Source organism: Panthera uncia, assembly GCF_023721935.1.
Source record: "Panthera uncia isolate 11264 chromosome C1 unlocalized genomic scaffold, Puncia_PCG_1.0 HiC_scaffold_4, whole genome shotgun sequence".
Taxonomy (NCBI): Eukaryota; Metazoa; Chordata; class Mammalia; order Carnivora; family Felidae; genus Panthera; species Panthera uncia.
Genome location: NW_026057585.1, coordinates 81,113,745 through 81,141,413, shown reverse-complemented (window position 1 = coordinate 81,141,413; position 27,669 = coordinate 81,113,745). Strand labels below are relative to the sequence as shown.

The 27,669-nt window shown below is 60.1% G+C and overlaps 1 protein-coding gene across 1 annotated transcript in view; it reads right to left on the bottom strand.

The window, feature by feature from the left end:
- The window catches only part of ADGRB2 (adhesion G protein-coupled receptor B2), a 29,310-nt gene extending 8,737 nt beyond the window's left edge, over window positions 1-20,573 (bottom strand). Inside the window, 21 exon segments of the mRNA XM_049617617.1 lie at window positions 63-129; window positions 520-589; window positions 777-927; window positions 1,655-1,757; window positions 1,859-1,962; window positions 2,466-2,592; window positions 2,858-2,901; window positions 3,085-3,190; window positions 3,519-3,849; window positions 4,170-4,278; window positions 4,356-4,424; window positions 4,585-4,779; window positions 5,568-5,674; window positions 5,834-5,849; window positions 5,851-5,936; window positions 6,014-6,181; window positions 6,265-6,429; window positions 7,066-7,230; window positions 8,424-8,588; window positions 8,841-8,924; window positions 19,691-20,573. Coding sequence (XP_049473574.1) covers window positions 63-129; window positions 520-589; window positions 777-927; window positions 1,655-1,757; window positions 1,859-1,962; window positions 2,466-2,592; window positions 2,858-2,901; window positions 3,085-3,190; window positions 3,519-3,849; window positions 4,170-4,278; window positions 4,356-4,424; window positions 4,585-4,779; window positions 5,568-5,674; window positions 5,834-5,849; window positions 5,851-5,936; window positions 6,014-6,181; window positions 6,265-6,429; window positions 7,066-7,230; window positions 8,424-8,588; window positions 8,841-8,924; window positions 19,691-20,486 — 3,228 coding nt within the window. The 5' untranslated portion in view covers window positions 20,487-20,573.
- Between the last annotated feature and the right edge of the window lie 7,096 nt (window positions 20,574-27,669).

Below are 27,669 nucleotides of genomic sequence, written 5' to 3'. Positions count from 1 at the left end.
TACAGGGAGATGGTAGAGCCCCTGTGGCCACATCCCTCCCAGGATGCTAAAGGGGCACATACCAGGACAATGACGGCTGCGGGGCCCACAAAGGCATAGAGCAGGCCGCCCTCCAGGGAGAGCCAGCAGCTGGGGTGGAGGGAAAAGAGGGGGCATCAGACACCCGGGAGGCCTGCCCCTTGAACACCACCGCTCGGTGTCCCCTGGACTGCCGATGGGGCAGGGCCTCCAGCTGGGTTACAGTGAGCCCTGGGCTCCTGCTCAGCTTCAGTTTCCCCTCTAACAAAGACCCAGCCCCAGCCCACCGTGGGGATCAAAGGCTGATCCGTGAGCTAAATAGTTTTTAGAGATTACCTCCAATCCCAGCACGTGCTTTTACAGTCAGGGAAACAGAGGCTTGGAGACAGGGAAGAATTTGCCCAAAGCACTACAGGCATGGGCCTGAGAAGGCCCAATGGCCAGTCTGATGCCCTAACAGGTCCAGTAACCCCCGCTGCCCACCAAAGGAGGCCAACGTACTAGCTGGATGTACCGTATCCTTTGGTGCGAGTAAAGCCGACAGACACAGCCACCACCAGGGCTGGCAGACCTGGAGGAGGTTGGGGGGGGGGGGTGGCCACAGTGAGACGGCTGTCAGTCCTCAATGTCCCCTCTCCTCCCAGACCCAGCGCGGCTGGCCCCTGGCCCAGACAGTGGGGCCAGGGCCAAAGCTGACCCTATCCTCCTTCCCCTGCCCCCAAGGCCCAGTGACAGAGTCCGGCACCGGCCCTGCTCACCCCAGCCCAGGCAGAGGAAGCGTTTGCGAACGAGGCGGGTACGCATCCGTCCGATGACAGCCAGGTAGGACTGCCAGGCCTCAGTGAGCACCCAGCAAAAGGAAGAGAGGAAGAAAAAGTGCAAGAAGGCGGCAGTCATGGTGCATACACCCTGCAGAGAGAGGGATGGGAGGGAGTGGCCCTGAGCAGGCACCGGGGTGGGTGGGGCCAGGCTTCCCACACCCGCTGCTGGGCGCGGCCATGGCTGCCCACCCGAGCTCGGCCCCCCACAGAGCCCTGTCAGGCACCCCCGCCTTTATGCACCCACACACGGCACGACACAGGCCCAGTGACACGCACGCAGAACTCGACATCCGGGAGGCGGGCAGGCAGGCCACCCACGTGCAGACGGGGCTGGCGGGGGTGGGGGCTGGGGGAAAGACAGGAGCACCTGCCACATCATGGTCCGGCGGGCCCCACGCCTGGCACTCGCGGTGCTGGCACCACAGAGAAAGCCAAGGGGGCCTAAAGGACAGCCAGCACGGGTCATCCGTAGGCAGGTGGCACAAGAGGCCTCACTTGGGCTCTCACAGACACGGGGAGGCCCAGGCTCCACAGATGCCACCTGCCTGACACATGTGCCCAGCTCACGTACGTGTTCACAGATGCACATGTTCACCACTCGAGTGCACACACGCCCCTCTCCAACGCCATCACGTCCACTCCACTCACACACGCTACTTCCCCCCCACACACACACACACATACACACCCCCAACGCACGGCTCTGAGGGATACGAACACCCGTCACTTGGGCAGGTATGTGCAAACACGCGCGCTGGCACCTGCAAACGCTCGCTCACTCCACTCTCACCCTGGCGCCCGCCACCTGCACCTGCCTTGCTCAGCACCCGTGACTGGCCCACGAGGATCAGGACATTGGACGCCAGGATGGACAGGCAGAAGTTCAACAAGATGATGGAGCGCTCGGATTTTATGAACCTGAGAGGGCACAGCGGGCAGGAACAGAGGCGCTAGCTGGCCCCACTCAACCCGGGGTGGCCGGCCACCTCCTGCCCCAGCCTGCCCGGCATCCCACCTACCTCCAGAAGGCCGCGTAGATAGCAAGAAGGGTGAGCAGCGCCATGCAGGACACAGCACAGCCGATCACGAGGGGGACCGAGGGGGAGCCTGCCAGCTCCAGGGTCTAGGGAAGATGAGCCGGTGGTGTACCGGGTCACCAGGAGAGGCAGCTGTGGGGGGGCCCTCCCGCCCTCCCCTCTCCCCCCTCCCCTCCCTCCCCTCCCTCCCCTCCCCTCCTCCTCCCCACTCCCTGTCTAGCCCAGACTGGCACCTGCACCTTCCTCACACTCACAGGGAAGGAACTCGCTGCTGTATCCACGTGTGCACAGGGCAGACCCAGTCACACACGTGGGTGTGTATTTATGCTCAGTCACCCATGCTTCTCTACACACAACCACACACGCACGTGTACACGCACACGACTGCCACCGCCACACATCCCCAGGTACGTCATCCCCGCGAGCACCATCCCAGCGGCACAGACTTCCACGGCGCGATCCCACAAGTGCACCTGCTCAGATGCACGTACGGGATCACCCAGGTCTCTGCCAACACCGTCACAGATGGCCACTGGCAACCCGGGAGCAGCCCTCCCTCCCCAGGCCCAGGCGCTTCCCTCCCGCTCACCAGGTCCTTGGGCGGCTGGGCCAGCACAGCAAACGTGGACAGATGCTGGCACTGGCAGCGGGTGTGGGCTGCCTGGGTCTCCAGGGTCTGGCAGCTCTCAGTGTCCCAGTCCCCTGAGCTGGCATCTCTTGGGTGAGGGAAGAGGTGGAGTGATACCCAGGCCAACTCCGTGGCCCCACTCCCAGCGCTGGCCACTGCCCCAGGACGAGTGAAATCAGAGCAAGACCACACCCGAGAGGCAAGTGGCTGGGGCGCCCTGGGGATGTGCCCTTGACGCCTCGAGCCCGAGGATGGCCCTGAGGAACGTTTTGTCCTTTCAGGTTAAGACAGCCCTCCTGACAGAGAAGTGCTAGGGCTGTACCCCCACCACACTGCGCCCCCGCCCCACTCACGCTCTGGAGTAGTCCCAACTGGCGCAGTGGGGGTCCGTGGTGCCCTGGGGAACAGAAGTCACGAGTGTGGTGTGGGGTGGGGAGCTCACCACCAGGACAGCTACCCATCCTGCCGTGGCAGGCCCCACACGGGACCCACTATCGGGGCAGACCGCCTCCCCATCAGACAAGCCTTTGGTTGCTCACGTTGGGGTATCCCCAGGGTTCCTGTCTGGGCCCCAACTCACGTTGATGATGTAGGAGAGCTCCACTGTGATAAGGGGCTCAGCTGGTGGCTGGGTGGGGGGCCGCACAGTCACTGTCATCACCCTGGATGTGACGGCCAGCGGGGGCCTGGGGACGGGTACTGAGGTCAGCTCCTACCACCGCTGCCCAGACCCAGTCTGGGACCTCAAAGGTGCTCTGGATCAGTGGTAGGGGGCTATCAGGGAGCCAAGACCAATTAAAGGCCAAGAGTCCCATGGGGCCCAGGACTTCAGGTGAGGTCCGCAGCTTAGCCTCTGGGAGCCGCACAGACATCTTTGAGAGGCACCTATGTCCAGAGTCAGACAAGGGTGCCCAAGGCCGCAGGAGGCTGCAGAAGGAGCTCCCTGTGACCAGCACAGCCTCAGTCCTCTTGGTCTCACCTGGGCGGCCCCACGCACCCCTCCTGGGGACTCACCTGGGAGGTGGCAGGATGAGGCCGAGCGTGCGGTAGAGCACAGCACCGATCACAAAGTAGGAGGAGGACTCCTCAGGGTCTGCCGGCAGGAGGCGCTGGTGGGAGTGGCCTGGGCCAGGGGGCACGGTTCCCGGGCCCCTCCCCTTGCCAGGGTTGCCCGAGGTGCCAGATGCCCCTGGCTTCCCCGGGGAGGAGAGGCTGAGCACCTCCTTGGGTAGGAAGAGGCGGTCCTCTGAATGTCGCACCCAGTCCTTCATGCCCCTGCGGCCGCGCATGGGGAATGTGATGTCACTGGACACGGCGGAGACTGGTTCCCGCTGAATGCTGATCACTGCAACCCGTGCCCGAGACAGAGGGACAGAGGCAGAGGGGAGAGTCACAGGGGAAGAAGCCGATACAGAAGAGACAGACACCAGGACGCAGATATCGAGGTTGGTACAAACACACAGGTGGGGCACACATACACACAGAAACAACACAGAGGTGGAGGAGGAGAAGACACGGAGAGAGATACAAAGAAGGGGTTAAACGAGGGAACTACAGGCCCCAGAGAGAGAGAAAAATAGGAGGAGCCCTCAGAAACCACCCCACTCCCACAGCAGCCTGGGTTCTGCCATGTCCAGCCCCGCCTCCCTAGCCTGCCTCCTGTACCCAAGTTGTCTGTGACAATCAGAGAGCTCTGGAAGGCCTTGAGGGCATCGCCCACCAGGTGAATGAAGTCCTCCACGACACGAAGCAGGTGCACAGAGCCAGGGGACACCTGGAGACAGAGAGTGTATAAGGGTCCGAGGCAGGGGTGGGTCATGGGGGGCAAAGCCTGGAAGCCCAGCCCCTCACCTGCTGAGCATCATCCCACTTGTCCTTGTTCTCCGCATCCACCATGAAGCTCACCACCTGGAAGAAGCGCTGGGGCAAGAGCAGTGGGTGTCAGGAGGTCCCAGCCCCAGGGACGGAAGCTTCCCCATCAGAGCCACAGGTGCTACCCCCAGCAGACTCTGCCACAGGGGCCCAACCTCCTGCTTCAGTCTAGGGTGCCCTCCTTCCTTCTGGCGGGGCAGGGCAGTACCTGCACATCATCAGCTGAGGGCACGTAGGTGGCCCTCTTGAAGGTGTCAGTGACATTCCTTAGAATGTCCACGGAGAAGAGCAGGTCCCCACTGTAGTAAGTGCGCCGGGCCAGCAGCTCCTGCAGGCTGCGCACGACCTGTGACATGCCCTCGCCCGCCAGCATGCGCTGCCCCTTGGCCAGGTGCTCCCGAAGCTGCAGGGGACAGGCAGGCTGCTGTCACCAGAGTGTCAGGAGCTGGGACCGGCCGCTGGCCCATCCCACTCCAGTCCACCCTCTGCTTGCATCCAGAGGGAGGGGGAGGCTGAAAAGGTCAGAGAGAGATGCTCAAAGGGGCTCATAGGAGACAGAGTCCAAGAAAAAGACCTAAAGATACTTTAAAAAGACTGAAATAGAAACAGCTAGAGGAGGAAGGTGCTCAGATGTACATATAAAAGATGACAAGCACGGCACAGGGACAAGGCACCTCCCCATCCCAGAGGGGTCATGCCCACTCTGGAGCGTAATGCACTCTCTCACTCTCCCTTCCAAATACAAGCTCCAAGTGCACACACGCAAGTACCAATTACAGCCAGACGAACACAGGCCACGTTCACTGCCAACATTCTTACCCCATGACAGGCCCTGGGTGGGGCACTGGGGTCACAGAAATCAATTCGACTTTGTCCCTGCCTTTAAGGAGCGCATAGTCTTAACAGGACACAGACATCTCGATGAGCATCCACAACACCTAATGACTTTGGGAAGCTCAGGGGACAACAGGAGCACAGAAATAGGCACCAGGAATAAGGAGAGACACTTGAGAGTCAGGTCTTGAGGTATGAATAGGAGACTGCCAGACACAGAGAGGCGCAGCCAGGCAGAAGTGGGCACAGCAGACGTATGCCAAGGCACATGGGCAAGAGCAAGAAACGAGCTCCCCCACCCCCTCCCAGAGTCTGGGACAGATCCTGGGTCGCCCCAGCCCGGCAGGGCACACTCACTGACAGGTACAGGTAGCGGTACTCGTGGGAGATGCAGCGGGCGAAGCTGGGCAGACCCCAGTATGCCACGCCCTGGGCACTGAGGAGACAGCGGCGGCTGGCAGACCCTGCAGGCAGACAGGACACAGGGCTGGGTGTGGGGCCCGGCTCTCATCCACTTCACTCCGCGCCTCAGGCTGGAGGCTCCAACAGGCTGGGGGCCCGGAGCGGAGACGGCAAGAATGGCAGGGGTGGGGCCCGAGGGGAGAGCCACCTCCCCCCCTCACCTGAGGCGTTGGGGGGGGCACTTGTTGTAGATGATCTCGCCAGCAGCCGCCTTCTTCCACGTCATCAGCATCACGTACTCGTCCCTGCACATCTCATGGAAGGCTGCAGGGGGACAGTGGAGGGGCTCAGCCAGTCCCCACGGGCATGTCCCTCAACCCCCAGGGTCCTGCCGCCGATACCTGGACACCTCTTCTCGCTGCAAGGCTTCACCTCCTCTCCAGTGCCCTCGCAGGGGTAGCCCTGCGCACCCGTGGCCTGGCACATGCGGAAGCGGCGCTGCCAGCCCGTGTCACACGTCTTGGAGCACAGGCTCCACGCGTTCCACGGCCCCCACTTGCCATCTGTGGCTGCAGGAGAAGTGGGGCGTGAGTGGCCCCGAGTGCCCCCAGGGCCAGGGCTGCCACCTGCCACCCGTGTGCTGAGCACTCACCCGGGCACTCAAGGTTGCTGCACTCGCGGGTGTCCGTGAGGGCACCTGTGCACGTGGCCCAGGCCGGCCCCGCCACACTGCACTTCCGGCTGCGCTGCTGGGTCCCGTTGGCACAGGATGTGGAGCACGGGCCCCAGGGACCCCATTCTAGCCACTGGCCTTCCACTGCATGGGAGACACAAGCAGGGGTGGCCATTGAGCAAGAGGTGTGAGGTCTCGTGGGGGCAGAGCACCGCAGGGAGATGGCAGAGCCTGGCAGGCATTCAGACTTGAGCCAGGCCAGACCCACTGGAGAGGGGTGGATGAAGGGGGGGGGGGGCTGTAGTGAGCAGGTGGTGCCTGGGCCTGGGCCTGGGCCTGCCTGCCTGCCACCAGCTCCAGGAACACAGGATACCTCTCCACACTCAGCCCCGAGGTGGCATATGCTCTCTTTTGGTTAGGGAAATGGGCCCCAGGGGCACCTTTGGATTTTTGCCCACGCTTAAGCCCAGATCTATGTCCCCTCACAGCCCAGCTGGCCATGAGCACCCAAGGGCAACGGACAGCAAGGGTATTCCAGGGCTTAGGGGAAGGGGCAGTCTTCTTTTGATGGACCTGCAGTGTGCCAACTCCAAGTCTGGGCGGGGCCACATGACCTCCCACGCCGGCAGGTACACTTCGCCAGTCCCCCCCACCCCCCACGCTTGGTTAAAGTTCGTGGGCCCCCAGGGTCAGGGCACTGGACCTGACTACCTCCCCTGGGTCTCCCAACCCCCACCCGGCTGGGCAGCGCCCGCCTGGAAGCCCACGGGCGCTACTGACCCGGGCAGGCCGCCATACTGCAGAGCTTAGTCTGCAGCTCGGGACCCTCGCAGGCTTTGCCGCCGTGCTGGGGGGGCACGCAGGTCCGCATCCGGCTCCGGGACCCCCGCCCGCAGCTGCGGGAGCACAGGCTCCAGGACCCCCACTCCTCCCACACGCCGTGCACTGCAAGGAAGCACGTGGCCGGTGGCAGGGCGGCACCCTGGCCCCGCCCACTGCCCATCCGCCCACCAATCAGGAGCTCCGGCAGCTCTGCTACCGCTCCTCATTGGCTCTGCACTGGGCCCCAGGACTCCACCCCTTGGGGGAAGACACAGGAGTCTAGTCCCAACTCGCACAGGATGCCTCCTGTGGCCACCAGGATAGGGAGACTAGGACCCACCCGGGAGGGGAGCCAGGGCTCCTCCTCTCCTGGGAGCACAGGGAAAGCCCAGGAAAGGACTCAAGATTTGCCCCAGCCCATCCCCCCTCCCTTCAGCCCTCCCCATCCCCAGACCCGAAGCAAGAATGCAACATGGCAGGCCTGGGGCAGGAGAAGCGCCCCTCCCCACCCCAAGCGCATGGACACACAAAGAGACACGAACCTCTACATGGACACTGACACAGAGAGCTCACACTCTGGAACACAGCTTTGCCCCAGCCCTGTGCAAGCTCTTGCCACACCCCCAGGTACCAAGACCCCTTCCCACGTAGCCTTGCTCTAAATCCACAGCCAGGAGCTGGTTATGGCCTAGGCACCACTTCACTCTCTCAGGGCCCGAGGAGCAGGACTGGCTGAAGCTGGCCCCCCACCATGGTGGACCACCTGTCCCAGGCAGGCACATGCACATTCTCAACACTCCATGCTGGACTGAGGAGGCTCTTTGGGGACTGGGATGGGGAGTCAGAGGAGGGAGGGAACAGTCAGGCAAGGTTTCATTTAAAAAAAAAAAAAAAAGTGGCATTGGCATTGGTCTTAGACCTTGAAGGTCAGACTGAATTGTAACAGCCAAGGTGGAGGGGTGGGGGGTGGACAGGATAAGAATAAGCAAATGCAGGGAGGTGGGAAAGTGCATGAGGCGCTGGTATGGCCAGAGCAAAGGGAATACAGAGGGCGCTGAGGGTAAAAAGATGAGCCTTGATTACCAGGACGTAGGCAACAGGGGAGTGGTGGGCCCAGAACCGAGCCCGCTGCTGTGGGCCCTGGTCTGATTCATCTGTGTCCCCAGTGCCCTGTGTGGGGCTAGGCACAGTGTGGGGGACAGTCAAGTTGGATGAATGAAAAAAGGAGGCAACCAACCATCTTTGGAAACTGAACCTGCCCGAGTCCCAGGCAGGACCTAACCCTGCAGGCAGACCAGGCGGGAGGGTGGGCATACCTGGGCAGGTGGCCGAATTGTTGCAGGGCCGGGTCTCCCGCAGGGGCCCGCTGCACAGGGTCCCATAGGGGGAGGACACACAGGAGCGGGTCCGCACCTGCAGACCCTGCCCACACGTCAGGGAACACACGCTCCACGGGGACCACTCCTCAGCCGCCGGGTCGCCTACGAGAGAGGGACAGCGTCGGCGGCAGGGGGCACCTCCCAAGCACTCAGCCTCATAGGGATCCTCCTACCCTGACCCCAAGTGACAGGCTCTTAAGGAGGCCACCCAGCCCTGCCCACAGGCCTCACGTGGCAGAGATGTGACTGAGCTCTAGGACATAGACACAGACGGGCACACGCCAAGCACACATGCCACCAGACGCCACACAGTCGGGCCCCCGCCACAGAGGAAGGGAGGCGGGCCCGGGTTACCTGTCTGCGCCATGTATAGCCCAGGCTCATCTGCAGACCTTGGCCACTGGGTTTTCACCTTCGGTTCCTCTTCCGGCTCCTCACCTGGAACACGGAGGTGGTGGCAGGGGCTCAGCCAAGGCCAGCTCTGTCCTGCCAGAGTGGCGCAGAGAGGGCAGCCTTGCTCGCCCTCAGCCTGAGGGCCTGGAACCAACTGCAGGCAATGCTGAGTGAGGCTCAAGTCCTTGCCTCTGCCCCACCACCACCATTTCACAGATAAGGAAACTGAGGCTCAGGAGGCCACACAGGACTTGCCCACGGCCTCACAACCGTCTTTTCCTTTTCCTCCTCTTGCCTCAGCCAGCCTGGGGGAGACTGAAGAGGAGTGGCCGCTCACATCAACGAGCTCCGGGAGGCTTCTGTGCCCACGTGCTCTCCATACCTATCTCCTTTAATCCTCCTCTGGGAGGTAGGGACCAACGTCTCTGTTTAAAGATGAAGACACTGAGGACCAGAGAGGAAAAGTGACTTGTCCAAGGCCACACAGCTTGGTGAGCCTGAAGCCCAGGCTCTTTGCCTTCACAGGACGGACTCCTAAGGCTGATGAACAGACCACCCCCCAGGCCTGCCTCTGGGACACGATTCATGCCAAGCCAGGGGCTGAGTCTCAGGTCCAGAAATCTGCTCCCCATGCAGCACTAGACTGTGGCCTGGAGGTCAGAATGAGGTGCCTCTGAGACCCAGGGGCCCAGGGTGGGTGCCTACAACCTGCAGACCGTCGTCTCCGCTGCCCCTGCAGCTGGGAGAGCAGCTGATGCTCCCAGAGGCCGCTGCTGCTGCGGCCCCAGCCCCACCGGGCTCTCGGCTCATCACTCTGATTTATGTGTCTGGTCTAGGCCTTGGAAGCACCACCCGTGCTGGAGGAGGGGTGGGGAACGCCCATTCTCCAAAGCTGATCAGACATGAGCTCAGCCAGGCCCTCTCCCACAGGCTGGGTAGCCTAGATGGGGGCTGACACGAGTGTGAGGGGAAAGACCCAGCCCGTGGAGAGACTGCTGGGCAGGTGGGAATAGCCTCTGGGACACGGCTCAGCCCATGCTGTCCCCGGACTAGAAGGGACTGCTCTCCCCCACCCCCACCCCCCACCCCAGGCCCTCTCCTATTTCTGATAAGCCAGGTCAGCACCTAATAGGCACTCTGGGTTTGAAGGAACCGGAGAGGACTGTGCTCTTCCTGCCCCCTGCTGCCCAGTCTGGTCTCTGCGTCCGTCCAAGAGAAAGCTCTTTCTGACCAGGCATGAAGACGGCCACCTGGAGCAAACCCGCCGGACAGGGAGCCCTGAAGTGCCACTCAGCCTAGCTTATGGTCTCATCAACTCTGGGGCCCTTCCCTCCACTGTGGCCACTGGTCCCAGAGCTCAATCTACGTTCTCCCCAAAACTTCTCCACCGTCTCGCAAACCTGGATCCCCAGGAGAGCGTTGGAGTCCAACAATCCTAGATCCCAACTGGGACACGGCCACTGACCAGCTGTGTGACCTTGGGCAAGTGTCTTTGCCTCTCTGCCCCTGTTTTCGCCTCTGTAGAACAAGACTCGAACACCCCCTACCTTGAGGGCTGACTCTTGGACTCCCTGACAGGAGGCCATGAAGCCCTTGGCACCCTGCTTGGCATGTGGTGAGTGCTCAGAAAGCAGGAACTGTGGGTTTACTTTTACCATCCCCCCTCCCCTCACAACCTGCACCTCTTCCGCACCCTCCCCTGCCACCCTTCAGGCCCCTGGGCCTCCCTTCAAATAGCATCTGCCTCTGTCAGGTCCCTGACTCTATCGGGACCACAGAGAAGGTGCTGGTGCCGTGCCTGCCGACTCCTGAATCCCCTCACCCAGCCCTCCACCCCACCCGCTCAGCCAGTCCCCAGCCCCGGAGCCTTGTGACAAGCCGCCTTCTCCACGCCCACCCCCAGGCTGCTGAAGAAATCCACAGCTGTGCCAACTGGCACCACTACAGACTCAGGGCTGCGTATCCGCTGGGCGCCTGGGGTTTCTCGGCAGCACTCCCCGGCTCCCCCACTCCCCACCTTGGCTGGCTGTGCCAGACCTTGACCTCTCTCCTTGAGCTCATCTCTGCCCCTCTCTCTCTCTGCAATGAGCTCCTCTATAAAGAAAGCAGCGTGGGATCCTCCCTGCCCCCGACACACACTTCTTGCCCCACCCCTCCAACTCCCAAATTCCCTGCATCTACTCCCAGGCCCAGCCCTGCATCTACTCCCCGCTGCCCCCTGCCACTTCCAGGAGGGCTCCATTTGAGCCATCCGTCAACCCTCTGGCTCAGCATTTGGTCGGCACTGTCTTTTCACGGCAGCCCAAGAATGGACCTCCCTCCATTCTGGGGGGAGCCCCTCTTTGAACCTCCTTCCTCCTCCAGCCACTGCCCTCAGCCTCCTCCTCCCCAGCACTAAGTGGTCCACAGCTGGCGCTCTAGTTTCCCACCTGCCACTCACATCCTGGCTCAAATGTCACCTCGCCTGGTAATCCACTGCAGTCTGGCTTCTGACCACATCTTACTGCTGAAACCGTTCTTGACAAAGTCATCAACGCCCTCCTTATCACTAAATCCTACGGACACTCTGCAGCTTTGTCCCACTTGACCCCTGGGTAGCATGGGGCCCTGCTGACTGTTCCTGCCTTGAAACACTCCCCTCCCTGGCTCTCCAGGTTTCCTCCTACCTGTCTGGCTCCTCTGTCCCAGTCTCCTTGGCTGGTCTGTCTTCCTGCCCCTTCCCCTATCGGGCCTCCACACTTCGCTCCACACTCCCCTCCCCAAGGTTCAAGTAGCCCCTCTGTGGCTGCTCCAGAGTCATTACCCCCAGCGCCCCACTCGGGGCTTCACTCCTGGGTGGCCTCCTGCCTTCTGGACAGGTCTGCTGACGAGGGGCCCTCAAATTCAGCACGCCTAAGACAAGATTACCCCTTCTTCTCAAATCTCCACCTGCTCGTTCATCACCTCCTTCACCTGGGAAACTCCTACCTGATTTTCAAAATCCACCTCACATGGCTTCTCATTTGTGGGGTCTTCCTCATCCCCCACTCCTCAGGCAGAAGTGGCTGACCCCTCCTCTGTGTGCCCCGTCGTCCCAGAGGATGCCATCTTCCGACCATCTGAACCTCCCCGTGCCCATTGGCCCTTTGAAGGCAGGCTGTGCACGCCATCTCCCCGACCCCAGTGAACACCGGCCCAGAGGAACACCAGCAAACAGCAATGAACACACTGCTCCTAGCTTTCCCTGCCACCCCACGGGGGTCACTGGGAATTAGCACTTGTCATCCTGAGTAGCGGCTCTGCCCAGCAGCCCTCCACCTACAGCAGCCCCAGGCCTGACACCCATTTCTTAATAAACATTCTGCAGATGCTGTTCGACCTATCACAAATCCAGCTGAGGATCCCGTCATCCGGTTCCTGCTTTGGCGTCTTGACCATCATCGTGTCTGTGGCATCCACCAGCCTGGCGTCCGGTAAGGTCAGGAAACACGGACATGCGAGACAGCAGTCTGACCCCCTCGCTGCTTCCCATGGTCCCCACATCCTCTACAAACCGTGCACCAGCGCTTTGCGGGCCAGCCCCCACGACACAACCAGAGGTGATGGAGGTGGTTTCTAGGATCCACCCTATTTGAAAATCAGAACGTGTCCCAGGCCCAGCTCTTGAGTCCCTCTCCCGGCCTCCTGGGCTGGGCCAGAGAGGGGAGGGAACAAGCCCGAGGCTACCCAGCAGGAGCCTGCACTGACTGCCCTCCCTTGTACCCCCACCCCACTTCCCTCAGAAGGGAGGCTAGCAGTCTATTTCTCCCACGTGTGAAAGCTAGTTCTACCCGAAAGGGAGGAACACCAGGGGGGTCACCCACTCAAACAATGTTTCAGCTCAGCATATGCCATGAGGCAGGCCACAGCCAGCTCTGGGCCCACAGCTGGGGGAGTCTAAGAGGCAGCTGAGCCAACAGGACAAGAAGGGGTCCAGGAAAAGGCAGCTTGTAGGACCCGGATCCTCACAAGTTCTGCAATCTGCCTTCCCACCTGCGAGCCCGCCCTGGTGTGGACAGACCCGCTTCCCCAGGACACGCTACCCTGCTCTACCCCTGAGGACCTCCTCACTGTTCCGTTTTGTTTTGAATGAGGTAACACTCACTACACAACCCCCTATTGCCAGTCACCGTGCACCTCGTTTAATCCTAATGAGGATGGGTTCTCCCATGTTACTGATGAGGAAGGAGGCTCCAGGGTCGCACGCTGGAGACAGGCTGAGTGGCATTCGAAGCCAGGCTTGCCTGACTCCTCTGGAGCCCGTGCTCTTTCTACTGAGCTGCGCTGGCTCTAACAAAATGCAGTTGGAGCCTCCTGAGAGATGGCTTTCTTAATTCCCATAGGACCCTGAGTCACTCCCTCGTCCCGCCAAAGCCCCTCACACTTGCTACTGTTATCCTGTTTTCACACCACCTTCTTATTGTTCCTTTGCACATCCACTCCCCCACTGCCCCCCCGCCCCAGGTGAGCCTGATTCTCTTCTGCAGCCTCCAAAGTGATCCTCTGGGAGCCCAGCGCAAAGCACACGAACTCCCCTGCTGAGGAACCTTCAGTGGCTTCCCACTGCTACCAGTGTAAGCCTCTGAGCCTGGCATGTGCCGGCCTCTGATGCCATGTCCAGTCCTGTTTTCCTCTCCCCACCAGGCAGCCAAGCACACTGCAAGGTCATGTGGACCAGTGGGAAGGACATGGATTAGAGAACCAGAGACAGAAGCAGATTTGATTCTCAATTCTGCCAGTCTTGCTGTGTGCCCTTGGGCAAGTTGCCTCACCTCTCTGAGCTTAAAAATCTTCAACTGAAAATAAAGAGGACACGCCCTACCACAGGTTCAGAATTAAATGAAACAAGAGATATGGACCGCCTGGAATACAATAAGCTCTCTGTGCAAAGGGACTGCCCCCCTCTCTTGTTATCCACCTGCTTTCCTCCCTGAGATTGGTGTTCCCTCCCCCTTGGAATGCCCTCCTCTACCTCCATCTGCCAAAATCTTCTCCATGTCAAATACTGCCTCCTCCAGGAAGCCTTCCCAGGCTGACCACACAGGGGTTTTGGTATGCTGGCCCCTTCTCCTGTGGCTGAGACCCTAGATTGTCTTCCACTGCAGCTGAGAGTAACCTAGGCTCATCCCTCTTGTGGGCACTAAGGGAGGGTCTCAATCTCCCTCACTCCTCTTGCACAGAGGGCCCAGCTCTGAGCAGCCAGACACAAGACAGGCATTCAGCAGACATGAGCCAGATATCCCTGAGGGTTCCTCCACCCCAATCACCCAGGGGCCACTCTTGTTCACCCCTTGCACCGGCAGGCTGGGTGGGCACAGGGGCTCTCTGCCATCTGAGCAGGACGGTAGGCACCTGCTCCACCATGCTCTGCAGACCCTGCCCCCCAAACTCCACACAGTCCAGCCCCCTCAGCCTCCTTTGTCATGAATATGTTAAAAATAACCACGATAATCATCACTTCCACGGGGAGAGCAGTGCGGATTTACAAAGCAGCCAGCCCTCCCAGGGCTCTCTACATCCTCCCTGAGGCTGGCCCTGGAGCCCTGAGTAGGCACCAACAGATCCCCTTGAAACATGGTTCTGTCATGTCCCTCCATGGCTTCCCACCCCCAGCAGTGCTTCGTGAACCCTACAGTGCCTTAAAAAAAAAAAAAAAAAAAAAAACCCAGGGTGGGGGGAGAGGGAGGGCAGGGGCAGAGAGATGGCTTTTGAAAATTCCAAGCTCTACCTCTGCAGTCCAATGCAACTGGGTATCCCTGTGAGACCAGATACTCAGCCAGAATGCCAGTTCCCCCCCCAATGACTCCCTCCCCCGAGCTGCTGACCTATCTGCCCAGCCTCTGGACAGAGCTAGCTGGGTCCCTGCCACCTCCCCCCACACAGCCAGGAGCTCCTCGAGAGCGGGGACCACAACTGACTCATCCCACCTCCCCCACGATGCCCAACTTCTTGCTGGCTTGAGGCCTTTGGTCAATGGAGGTGGGGGTCCCAGTGTCTGGGGGTGGCAGTCAGAACCTTGGGCCACCAAGGGGGCTCACACTTTCATGTCCTTGCACGGGCTGCTTCCTCCTGCCAGGTTTCCCAAAGCGTGTGGCAGGAAATGAGTTGGGGTGGCTCACCAATGTGCCCTTAAAAAACCCTGCATCATGGACTGGGGCAGTTACCCCTCTAGGTCTCTTTTAATTAGGGTGACTTCCTGCCAATATGCCTGGGGTCACCGGGTTTGTGCCTGCTGCCATGACATAATTAATAGGACCCCTTCCCCTGCTTTAAAAACCTCAAAAATGTCCCAGTTTAGATGATAAATTATATGGTTGCCTTACTTTTAATCCTTGCAAATGCATGCAAGATAAAGTCTCTGTGTAGTCTGAGACTTTCACACACCGCCAGCACGTGCTCATTTCTCTTTCTAACAAATGGACAAGAAGGACGAACGTCTAGCTAGAATTTGCTAACATCGCTTTGTTTTCACTGGGGCTATTTCTTCTGTTATCTTTTGCTTCAGATAAGTGATACTCTTTTTCCAGGTAGGATGTGAAATTTCTTCCTAATGTATTAAATTTTAGAAGTGATTCGATGTAAAGAAAAATTCCATGGGTAGTGAATTCCTATTCACTCCTCAAAACCCAACTCAGAATCACCTTCTTAAGACTGCCTTCCCACCCCTCTGTGGTTGAACCCCTCACTCTTCCTCCTCCCTTGACATCTGGCCCAGGTACATCAAACCTATGGCACTAAATTATGACAACACGCAGCTATTTATTAGGGATTTACCATGTGCCAGGCACTGTACTAAGCGCTGACCTATATTCTCTTCTTTCATCTTTATCATCACTCTGTGAACAGCCCAACTATCCCGACTTTACAGGTAATGAAATGGCAGGTGAAGAAACCTGCCCACGGTCGCAGAGCTTAGTCAGTGGTGGGGCTGGGAATTGAATCCAGGGCCAGGAAACTTCAGCCTGTGGCTTTGACCACCACTGTATACCTAGTGGTCGCTCTCCCCGATCAGAGGGCAGGAGGTACATCTGGTGCACCTGGGATCTCATTCACCCAGAGCCAACCCAAGGCCCGGCACAAACTCCGCTCCAATAAAGACACGGAGATGTGTGTGATGGGTGGGTGGGGACTCAGTCCCTGCTGAGATATCTGGGGGAAACTAGGTCCCACTCCCCATCCTGTGACGGAGCACACAGAGCTCCAGAAGCACAGATCTCGGCTGGAAGGACCTTCTAGGAAATGTACTGAATGTGCGAGGTGCCCCCTCCTCCCACCATGAGAGAGGCCTGGCCTCCCCGGTGTCTGAGCACCAAACAGGCAGGTAAGGCTGCACTTCCCACCAGCAGACCAGGCTGGCCGAAAGAGGACAGCAGGGCCTGAGCACCGGGAGGAGAAAGACCAATCTAGGACTAGGTTGGGCAGGTACAAGGAGCTTCCTAGTGGAAACGGGTTGAGCAGCCCTGGGAAAAATGGGAAGTTGTGGAAAACCAAGGCCAAAGGGCATTCCAGGTGAGGGAAAGGCCCAAGCAAAAGCAGGGAGTCCAGAAAGCAGGGGCTCAGGGGCCAGTGAGAAGCCCTGGTCAAAGGTAGGACGGAACTAGAGGGAAGGCTGAATAGCAGGTGGCAGCTGGGTCTGGGGTGGGGCTGGAATGCCAGGCTGAAGAGTCTGTGCCACGATGGAGAGTATGGGGGCTGGATCTGGGAAGTGATGCACAGATTACTGGAGGCCCCGAGGCCCCCGTGGGGCAGCCCATCGTCCAAGTCACCCAGCAGCAGTGGCAGAGTGGGGATTTGAACTCTGGCCTCCGGAATGGGGCCTGGGTGATGGGGAGGTGGGTGAGCAGCAGCCAGCCAGCCAAGGATGGGACAGCACCTCTGAGGAAGGCAGGGAGTGCGGGAGAGGAGAGAGGAGGTTCCCCAGGTGTCAGTCTGCACAGCCATCCCCACTGGCCAGTGTCTCGTCAGGACCGGGGAGGGGTCAGCAGGCAGGAAACGCAGGGTGGCAGCACCACGTCTTCACCGTGATTCCTGCTCCCTGCCCCCCACCCCGGCCTCAGCCAGCATCCGCTGGGCTCCTTCCTGCCTGCCTTCCCTTTCTTCCTCTCTCCCCACTTAACAGATTGCGGCAGCAAGATGGCACAAATTTATGGCTCAACTCACCAAAAATAACAAGAGATCTATCAAAGGCAGTTTGCGTGAAATTAACAGGCGCCTGTACCCTCTTGTCAAACGCACTGGGCTCTGAGGCGGGCCCAGGCACTCCACCCAGGCACTGTCCCCCAGTGCCACTCTTCCAGCATGGACCCAGTCCCACTCCACCTGGCCTTGCCTTCGATTGATTCTATGCAGAGTGTCCCAGAGAAGGGAAACACAGCTCCCCTGCCACAGGGCCTGGCAGAGGGGCTAGGACGAGGGTCTTAATCTTGCCCACCAATCTTGTTCTCAATCTGGCAGTTCCACATGTGAGCCAGTTCTCACACAGCTGGTACATGTGTCCAGCTGGCCCAATGGGGAGGAGGGGGTCCTGCCAACCAGGCACAAAGGGCCCTGAGTCCTGACAGTGCCCTGTCCCTCAGATGCCCACTGCCACATGGAACAAATTGAGACATATGCCCACTGTCTCTTGCCCCTAAGAGACTGGGCAGAAGGAAGGAGATGGCAGAGAGGAAAAGTAAAAGTCTCTTGCCTGCCAGGGGAGAGGAAGGGGCTCTGGGCACCAGTGTGCTGGACAAGATCACTTAGGATGACCAATGCCACATCACCCCCTGTAACTCCCCACAAGGGCCCTCCCTGCAGGCAACCCCATGGAGCAGCCTGAAAACATGCCAAGCAGGACAAGGAGCATGAGCAGAGGTCAGGTGTGGAACAGCTGGGAGCCTGGGACTCCCAGCTCAGAGATAATACTAGGCCTCATGCCCAGGTACAGTCAGCACCCAATCTCCACCCATGCTCAGTCCCAGAGGCCCCCGCAGAGGCTGTGATGATGGGGACAATGGTGGCCTTCCCATCACCAGCCCTCTCTGACCCCCAAAGTCACTCCGACTACCAACCAACTCCTGTTTCCGGCTTCACCAAGCCCAGCTGGCTGCTCCTGGCTCTGTGCTCCACATGGCAGCCTGCCCAGATGGTGCCCGCCCATGAGGGCAGAGCCTTGCTCCATCCACTGGAGACCACTGGACCAATGGACCGCAGGGAAAGCCAGACAAAAGAGCCTGCCCTCTGCTGAGCGCGATGGGGGAGGCCCCCACAGAGTGACAGGCAGTGGCCGCCAGGCAGGAAGAGTCATAAACCTCCTGATATACGCCTGGCACTCTCCGCCAATGTTCGACAAAGAAGCGAAATTCAATTTCTTCCTGCAGGCACTAAATCCCAGGCCAGCCTCCAGGGCCTGTAACCTGCCCACGGCCTGACTGTCACTCGGACGGCTTCATCGACCGATGTTAGAGGCCAAGCTGGCCAGGGGGAGAGGCCAGAGCAAGGCCACTGGGCACTTGCCATGGATAGGCATGGTGCCAGATGTCTCACAGGGGAGGTTGAGAAGTGCCTCCCCACTGCATTGGGAGAGGCCACTGTCATGATAACTGGCCCTCTAATTAACTCAGAGATATCTCCCCATTTTACAGATGAAGAAACTGACGCCAAAAAGATGGAATCCACTCAAGGTGATAATAGTTAAGGGCAGTGCTCAACTCCTGGGCTCTGGCCTTCAAAGCAGGGGTGGGGACAGATCATACTCCTCCAATACTCCTAGCAGCCCTCACACAAGACCCCCTGTGTCCCTGTAAATCCTCTCAGGCCGATTTCCATGGCTCTTTTGACTTCCATCCCTGCATGACATCCTCATGATGGGAGGCCAGCACCTGTTATCCCAAATGGGGAAACTGAGGCCAGGAGAGGGAAGGGAACTCCCTTTTAGTCCCAGAGCTGGGGACCAGATCCCAGCTCTGCCTCCCTCCCACCCCCACCCCCTGGCCAGTCACTGGCCTGGCTCTGTTCGGCGGGCACACAGGATCCAGATGAGGGCCTGGGGGCTTTGTAGCTGCAGGAAGGAGGGTCGGCAGAAAGTGGCTGTGGTGAGGGAGCTGGGGTGGGAGCGGGAGCAGGCAGGGCTCAAGGGCTCGCAGAGCTTTTGCCCAGTCAGCAGGAAGCTCTAGCAGCTGTGGCAGCCTCGGTCCCAGAAGACATGGGCCCAGAGGGGGAGACAGGGGATGCTGGGAGCAGAGCCAGCCCAGCCCTCCAAGGCAGCCTCGAAGCCCAGTCCTCTTCACCCAGGCCCATTCTTCTGCACCTCCCTCTGCCCTGACCCTGGGGCCACTGCCAAAAATCGCCGACCCGTGTGGGCAGGAACATGTCCCTGCTCCCTGCCTACTCTCCAGCCTCCAGGCAAACTTGTCGACTTGGCACGCACTGCTCCCTCTGCCCGGAGCGCCCTCACCACTTCTTTGGCTTGGCTGGCTTCCACGTGTCCTTCAGATCTCTGCTTGCGCCTGTATCACTTCCTTCAGGAAGCCTTCCTTGATTGCCTAGTGGGAGGGTCCTCTCCCTGGGTTCACCACACTGCATTGTCTCATCTCTGCCCCCCATTCACCTACCCAGACTACAAACAAGAGTTTGGGGTTAGTGGGGTCTAACCCCAATCCATTTCGGGGACCCCAGCACCCGGAGAAGGCTGGACACAGAGGGGACACGGGCGAAGAACTATGCAAATGGCCTGGAGATCTGCCAAGACGGGGACCAGAGCGTACCCTCAGCCCTGGGCACGCCCACCCCACCGGGGCCCTGCTCTGACTCACCATATCTCATCTCGGTTGTGAACAGGTCATTGCTGCTCCCTGAATGCAAATCGGCCTCAGCAGGTGGGACCGGGCCCCCAGGCACCAGGGCATTGGACAGGGTGTGGGCAGCAGGCGGGCCCGGAGGCGCGGTGGTGGCCGAACCAGCCCCCGCCTCCCCGGGGCAGCTGCAGCCTGGCTGGGCGAAGCCACAGGCCCTGCCAGCAGTGCGGCCACACTCCTCACTCCAGCGGCACAGCACGCCACAGGTGAACTGGCTGGAGTTGTTGTTGTTGATGAGCAAGACCTCGACGAAGCGGAAGGCCAGGGCAGCGGGCGCCAGCAGGCGCGGGGCCTCCGAGGGCTCTGCCGACAGGCACAGCTGCACGAAGTTCTTGTCGAAGTGCAGGAAGGTAAAGGGGCCCGAGCCGCCACACAGTTCCAGCCCCGCTGCCTCCTCCTCCTCTTCTGGCCGCCCCGCCTCTGCCTCCGCCTGGGCCACGGCTTCCTCTGGGCTAGGCCGCAGGCAGGTAAAGTTGACCAGGTAGTGGTCCAGGGGCAGCAGACGGGGGGCAAAGTGGGCGCACACCTGCTCCTGGCGGTTGAAGCGCAGGTAGAGGGAGTACTTGGTGGGGTCAGGGTTCTCCAGGGTCCAGGAGCAGCCTGAGGCGATGGTAGGAAAGAGGTCCTGCAGTGAGAAGGCCCCGTAGAGCACGCCCGAGGCCAGGGCGGAGCAGGCGCTGGGGGCAGGGTCGAAGGCGGCGGCCAGGCGCAGGGACAGAATCACAGATAGTAAGAGGGGACAGGCTGGGGTCATCCTATGTCCCTTGCCCTGTGGAGAGAGACAGTGGTCAGCAGCCCCAGGAGCTGCCAGCGTGGGCTCTGAGTCTCCTGTGGCGAGCTGCAGGAGAGGGCCTCGCGGTTAAGACTCTGGAGTCGCCCACGTCCACCTGTGTGATCTTAGACAAGGGATGTGACTTCTCGGAGCCTCAGTCGCCTTACCTGTAAAATGAAGGCACGTGGGAGAGTGTCTGGAAGTCTGTAAGCCCTTAAGAAACATCAGTTGTTGCCTCTGTTATCCTATGATTCCTCAGTCAATCTCATCAGCCACCGGCATCTTGGCCTGACACTTGGATCTCGCCTCATCCCCACCACCCAACTTAAATTCTCCAGAACTGTTGCTCTCAGTCGCAGCGTATCGTGATCAGTTGTGAGCCATGTCACGCATAATCCAGTGGTAATTGTCAAAGGAACAGTGTTTGACAACGATTTGCTTTTTTATAAATCAGAGCAATTCAAGGTTATTCCCAGAACAATGTCATTCTCACTCACTTGCTTTGCTGAGTGGGAGAGAAAGGGGAGGAGTTACCACTGGGGTGCCAGGGACTGCGCACAACCCAAGCCATGCCCATGGAGGGCATCACAAGTATGAGCGTCATGAGTATCACTGCTGTGGATTTCCTGGTGGAAACAAGGGGAGAGGTATCTGCAAAATGGGTGCAGTATTCCCCTTAACCCCTTTTCCCTTCCTGCCATGGGTTATCCTCCAAGGCCTGGCTCAGGGTCTGCTACCTGCCCCCCACCCCACCCCACCTCCGGAGGCCACCAAGCCATCACCCAGCTCTCAGCTCCCACAGCCCTTTCCTGAAAGCCCATGCCCCCCAATCATCACCTCTGTTCCCTGCTGTCTCCCCAGGGCTAGCTCACTCATCTCAGGAGTGGAGACCAGAGTTCACTGATTTCTCCCTCCCCACAAAGTGTTACACTAAACCAAACTCCCAGCAGGCTGCAAAATTCAGCAGGTGTGAATGTACTCTCCATGCGTGGGCAGGCAACCAGGACCCAGGCCATGCCCCCAACAGACACTCGGGACGGTCAGGGCCGAGTGGACAGAAGCTGGCGGGCAGGGCACCTGCAGGTGCCTTCCCACCCACCAAGCCAGGACAGAGCCACTGCCCACAGCCTGTCCACAGCGCTGTCCGGAAACCAGAGCCTGGCACCTGGGCTGGCTCAACCCTGCTCCCAGCCCTGCCCCCGAAGTGATCCATGCTGCCTCCCTCCTCCATGCCGGCAGCATAGCTCACAGCACTGGATGGGCCCCTAGAGCCTGGTTGCTCCACATTAAAGGAGAAAGGATGAGGCTCCAAGAGGGGAGGCAACATGCTTAAGATCACACAGAGTGGTCCAGCTGGGACTGGAGCCCGGGACCTGAGGCCCCAGCCTGGGGTTCCCTCTCATCCACCAATAGCCTCTTGCTCTGTCCCCTTCCTTGCTCAGGCTGCACGCCCAATGGAGAAGCCATTGGCTCTGGGAACTGAATCACAAACATAGGATAACTCACAGGTGTGGCTAGATTTTCCCAAGACGTAGCTGTTCCCCAGGCACAGATTTCCCCTTAGCTTTTTAGGAGCCTCAATAGTGGTTGGAGGTGGGGGTGGTGAGAGGGCAGGAATTAGAACCCCAGAATTCCAGCCTCTGTGCAGCAACCATGGAACTCCTCACTCCCCCAGATCCCGCACTTGCCCCTCCCCAGCCATAGGGGGAAGGAGGGGTGGGGGCTCAAGCTCCAGGCAGGCTCATTTATTGGGGAGGAGCGGCCCCACCCTCCCCCAAAAACCCGCCTGGAGTTATCCAACAAAAGTCAGAACAGGCTGTGTCTCCACTGCTCCTGCCAGAACTGCAAAAGGGACACAAGACCCCTGGCCTCCCCCGCCCCCACATCATGCCTGTCCCAAACTGTTCAGCCCACCCAGCCTGCTGCGGCACCAGCGAAGCCAGTGGCTGATGATGACTGACATCCAATCCCCCCGCTGCCCCCAATTATTTTTAAGCAGGCTGCAAAATTCAGGCCATAGCTGTAGCTCAGCAGAGGGGAGGTGGGGGCTCATTATAACTGGCCTCACCTCCCCCACTTAGAGCAAGGTGAGGAACACACACACACACACACACACACACACACAGGCTTGAACATTGCTGTGCTGTGCAACGTGCACACAAAAGCAGGTATGCACGGATGCATGTATAGACAGGTGTTCACAGGCATTCAGCATGCACACAGATCAGTGAAGCCACAGATGAGTGAATTCACGTGCACACTAGGGTACAGGCACTCACATGTACAAGGTATAAAAGAGCCAGACACTCGTACACATGGAGAGAGATGGAAATATACTCTCTAGTGTGAATATACACAGGCATTTGGTTCTTTGAGGCTTAGCATATGACAGCTAAGTGGCAGGTGGGGTCTGACTTGCTGTTCCTTCCTTTGTGTGTTCCTGAAGCTGGGGGCTCAGACCACCACCCCCCCAACCCCACCTCCTGGGCCTCAGCTCCTCCCTCCTCCATAGCACCAATCCATCAAGAAGCACTAGGTCCACATCCTCAGAGCCACAGCCTGGCTTCTCCAGAATTGAGCCACCTCTAAACCCTGACCAAGCCCCCTCCTCCAGACAGCCCCTTCACACCAACTTGGGAATTTCACCCTGGGTACGTATTACCCTCGTGGTTCCTGCTGTGACATAAGACCTTTGGGGGCCCTTTTTAAATCTCACTCCACATCCACAAAATAAGGCAAAAAGCCCAATTCCAAGTCAGAGAGACCCTCTCGTGGGAGGGGACCTGGAAGGATCCTTGCCTCCCAGGCAGCGGAAGCGGTTATTAGCCATGTTCAACCTCCCTGAACGGAGTCAAGTTCCCCGCTCTGTGGAATGGAGACCATGATCCCTGCCCCCAGGATTACACACACTTTCTTGTTCAGCGTCCCAGTGAGTTCCCAGCACAGAGCCTGGCACAGACAGGGTATGCACACCTTCCCTTCCCCCCTCCCACACGGAACCTCACAAACTCTCCCGGCTTTCCTGCTGAGCTCCACCGCTATCTCTGGGAAGGCCCTTTGGGTTGAGCCATGTGAATGGCTTGGCCACCTCCAAACCCAAACAGCAAGATCACATACATGCACAAGAGCTAGAGACGATAGGTATGGAGCTCAGCTCTGAGGAAGAACTTCCCGCGTCAGGAGGTTAATGGAGAGGATAATCTAAAAGCCTCCTCCCTCAGGACCTCACTGGGCTGAGATGGGTGAGTTGCCCATTGGCATAATCTCAGTCTTAGGGACCCCCTCCTCCAGCTACCTCCACCGCATGCCTGCCGCCCGCCAGCAAACTTGAGAATGCCACCCACCCTGTGTCCTAGCACACTGAGACCCCCTTCCTCCCAGACCCCGCAGGCCTGCTCAGCCTCCGGCTTCCCTTCTGCACTAATGAGGGAATAGGAGGCTTTCGCAGCAGCTGTAAGGGAAAAGACTGGGGGCTGAGGGGGAGGGGGGCGGGGGCACCTCAGGGCAAGGCCTGGGTCTCGGGGATCCCGGGGATCGACCCCCTTGCGCCCTGCCGGCTGGGAGCAGCGCGGCGCTGGGTGACCGGGCGCTCGGAGCCCGGGGCCGCGGTCGGGGGAGGGGCGGCGGGTGGGGGAGGGGGCGCAGCAGTGCGCACGTCGGTCGCGTTTATCCACCTGGCAGCTCCAATTCGCCCGCCCGTCACTCACCCTCCGCCTCCCGGGCGCTCGCTGCCGGACCGAGCCCAGGCCGACACGCGGGCGGGGACCCCCAACTCGGGGCCTTCGGGTCCCCTGCCCCTGCACTGGCCGGCTGGCAGGGTCCCCAAGGACCCCTCTCCCGGAGCTCTGGTACCCAGGAGGGCGCACATTTCCATCCAGCCTCAGGAGCTGGTGGGCAGGACCGAGGGTAGGGGGGTTCCCCCCCACCCAGTGCGGCCCCGCCTTCTCCACCTGGCGGAGCCGGCCGCTCCTCCTCTTTCTCAAGGGCCTTTCGGTCTGGGGAGGGGGCCTTCCGCCCACCAAGAGAAGGGAGACCGGGATGGGGGTGGGGGTGGTGCCTCGAGGGCGGCGGGGGAGGGGGCGGTGACTCAGCCGCCCTCCGCCCGCCTCCCCGGAACTTTGCAGCAGCTGGAGCCGCCGTTGCTACAGGAACCGAAAGCTTTTGTTCCCCAATGTCAGGGCTACCCGGGCAGACTGGAGGCTGAGAGGCTGCCACTCCCCGGTGGGACCCAGGCCCAGCCACACTGCCCAGAGGACTTCCGGCCCAGCAGAACGCCGTGGATTCAAGCCCTCTCTCTTCTCTCCCTCTTACCTGCCCTTCACCAAGCCACTCACGCCAAAGCCAGTTTTCTTCAAACTCTTGGGTCCTCAGCCTGGGTCGCCCCCTAACTCTAATCTGGAGCACTAACTGTCCTGGAAAGTTCCCGATGGCGTCTGACCTCCTGGGGAGAGGTAAGAGGCTCCTCTGTGCACCATGTTCTGTGCACCATGTTCTCCTCTGTGGCTGATTTCCCACGTGCCCCCCCCCCCCATTAGGCAAGCCTGCCTTTGGGGACCTTGACCTGGGTTTCTTCCCTGCATTTATCCTACCTCCCCAGTCTCCACACTGGAGCCAGGACCTCAGAGACCTTGGCCTGGCTTTCACTGATGCCCCTCTGGCCAGAGCTGATCCCAGAGCAGTCCAGTGGGATGGTGAAAGATGGGTGAGGGAGGGAAGAGACTGATAGTCACAGGCTCCCTGGACCCACTCTGGGGAGCTAAAGGTGTTTTCTGGCTTTATTATCCTGGGGGATAGAGTGAAGTCACTAGAACCTGTTCCGCACTTCTCCTCTGGGAATAGTAGAGTGGCAAGGGGCCTGACCTTGGCCTTGAAGACGAACGCCCAATAAGCCAATCATTGTTGAGCACCACTAGATGCCAGACACTCTATACAATCTAATTTCATTCTCCCAGAAACTATATGAGGCATTTATCACTGACCCATTTTATAGAGGGCCAACTAAGGCTCAGAAGGGTTATGTAGCCTGCCCAGGTCATACATCTTTTGAACCCAGGTCATCTGACCAAAAGCTGAGTTACTAACTACTTACTCAGCTCCATTACCTGGGGGTTGGGAGGGAGAGAAGAGGGCAGAGACCAGCTGGAACCTTATTTGGGGACACAGAAATGCCTACCACACACAGCCACCCCAGGCTAGACCTATCCCTTTCTGAAGAGTGATGGGGGAAGGGAGAAGAGAAGAGAAGAGAAGAGAAGAGAAGAGAAGAGAAGAGAAGAGAAGAGAAAATCTGTCAATCTTGGTCCAGGGAAGACCCTCCCTCAAGCCTCACCACCACCACCATCAGGGCATACCCAGTACAGAGTCCATACTGACCCCTGTGGCAGCGAGGGAGACACTCCCCAGGTGCCTGTTCTGCCCCAGGGCCAGGTGGACTCTCCCCCACCGTCTACACCATGCCCAAAGTAGACCAAGCCCACCTTTGCCCCCACCCTTCACCTAGTGGAGACTGCCATGGGGTACACAGAGGATCTCTGGGGACACCCGCCCTAGCCCAAACAAATCCATCCAGACCATCTCAAATCCAGGGGCTAGTCTTCCTAGTCTGTCCCTGATAGATCAAAGGCCTCCGGAATTACCGCTGGGATGAGCCCTCCACCCCACCCCACCCTACCCCACCCCACCCCACCCCAGAGCATATGGCCTGACAACCAGGATTGTTCCCGCAAGGCTAGCACGAGGGGGCACCCGGCCTCGCCAGCCAACCTCCTCTTCCCCAGGGACTTCCCACTGCCAGTCCCGCAGCCACCGCTGCTGCTCCGGCTGCGGAAACCTGGGGTTACCCGCGGGAGGAAAAGGAGCGGCGGGTCCAGGGCTGCGGGCAGGGGGCGCCAGAGGACGCCCAGGGGCCCGGCCGGCAGCTGGCGAGGCGGGCAGGCGGGCAGTATCTCTGGCCCGGGAGCCCCTCCCCCCGCGGGCACCAGACCCTTCGCCCGCTCTGCACCCGCCGCGGCGCAGAGGACTTCCCTCGGACCGAGCTGACTGCGGGAGTGGCCGCCAACTTCACAACCTACAACCCGCCCCCCCCCCCACCGCCGCCCCAACACGCCAGCCCCCAGGGCTGCAGGAGGGTGCGTGTGGTGCCCGGCTCTATGCCCCAGGGGTGGGAAGAGAGGGATGGGGGATGGACAGACTCTGACCAAAGATGGACACGGGAGTCAGGGATGCAGGGCCAGCCGAGATCCCGGCCGGAGAGGAGGGGGCTCAGATCAGACACGGGGGACACGGCCCCAAGTCCTGGGTGAGGGGGAGGAGACTTGCAGCAGAGATTGGCGAGGGATAGAGAGACTCCGGGCAGATATGGGGGAGGAGGCAATCGGGACAGAAATAAGAAGGGAAGCATGGTCGGGGTACTGGCGCGGGGAAAGGCAGTAACTGTGGGCAGACAGGGATAGGGACGGGTAGGACTCTGGGCAGAAATGAAGTGAGTGGAGGAGCAGGGTCCGGCATCCAGCCGAGGTGGGGGGGTGGGGTGGATTAAGGTGGAAGACACAGTCGAGCTGCAGGTTGGAGAAAGGGGCTCTAATCAAGGTGGGGGGCGCACTGCCAGGATCCAGGCTAAGATACGGAGAGACTCGAGACAGCAATGGGGGTAAGGTCTGGGTCAGGATTGTGGGGGAGGGCTTTAGCAGAAACGGGGAGGGGGATGGGGGTGGAAAAGGGACTCACCAGCGATGAAGGGGGCCTCGGCCCCAGGCTTCGAAGTTCCCAAAGAGACAGGAATGGGTAGATGCTGAACGAACACAGTTCGGGAGGGGGAAGATTCGACCGAGATGAGCTAGGGGAGCGCCCCGAGTCCGGACCGGTGCGGAAACTCGGGACCGCGCCGGGAGGTTCTCGGTGCGGGGCCGGGTCAGGGTCTGGGACCGAACACTCACCTGGGCGCCGTCAGCAGCAGGAGCGGGGGCCGGCGCTGGCGGAGGCAGCCACGGGGCGCAAGTTTGCCATCCCTAAGGCGGGGGCCTGGCCGGGCGCGGGGCAGCTCGCGGCAGCGGCGCGGAGGGCCGAGGCTCCCGCTCCGCGGAGCCGCGGGTGCAGAAAAGGCGCCGCGGAGCAGCGCGGGGCGGGCGGGCGCCGGGCCGGGCGCGGGCTCCTGCCGCCGCCTCCT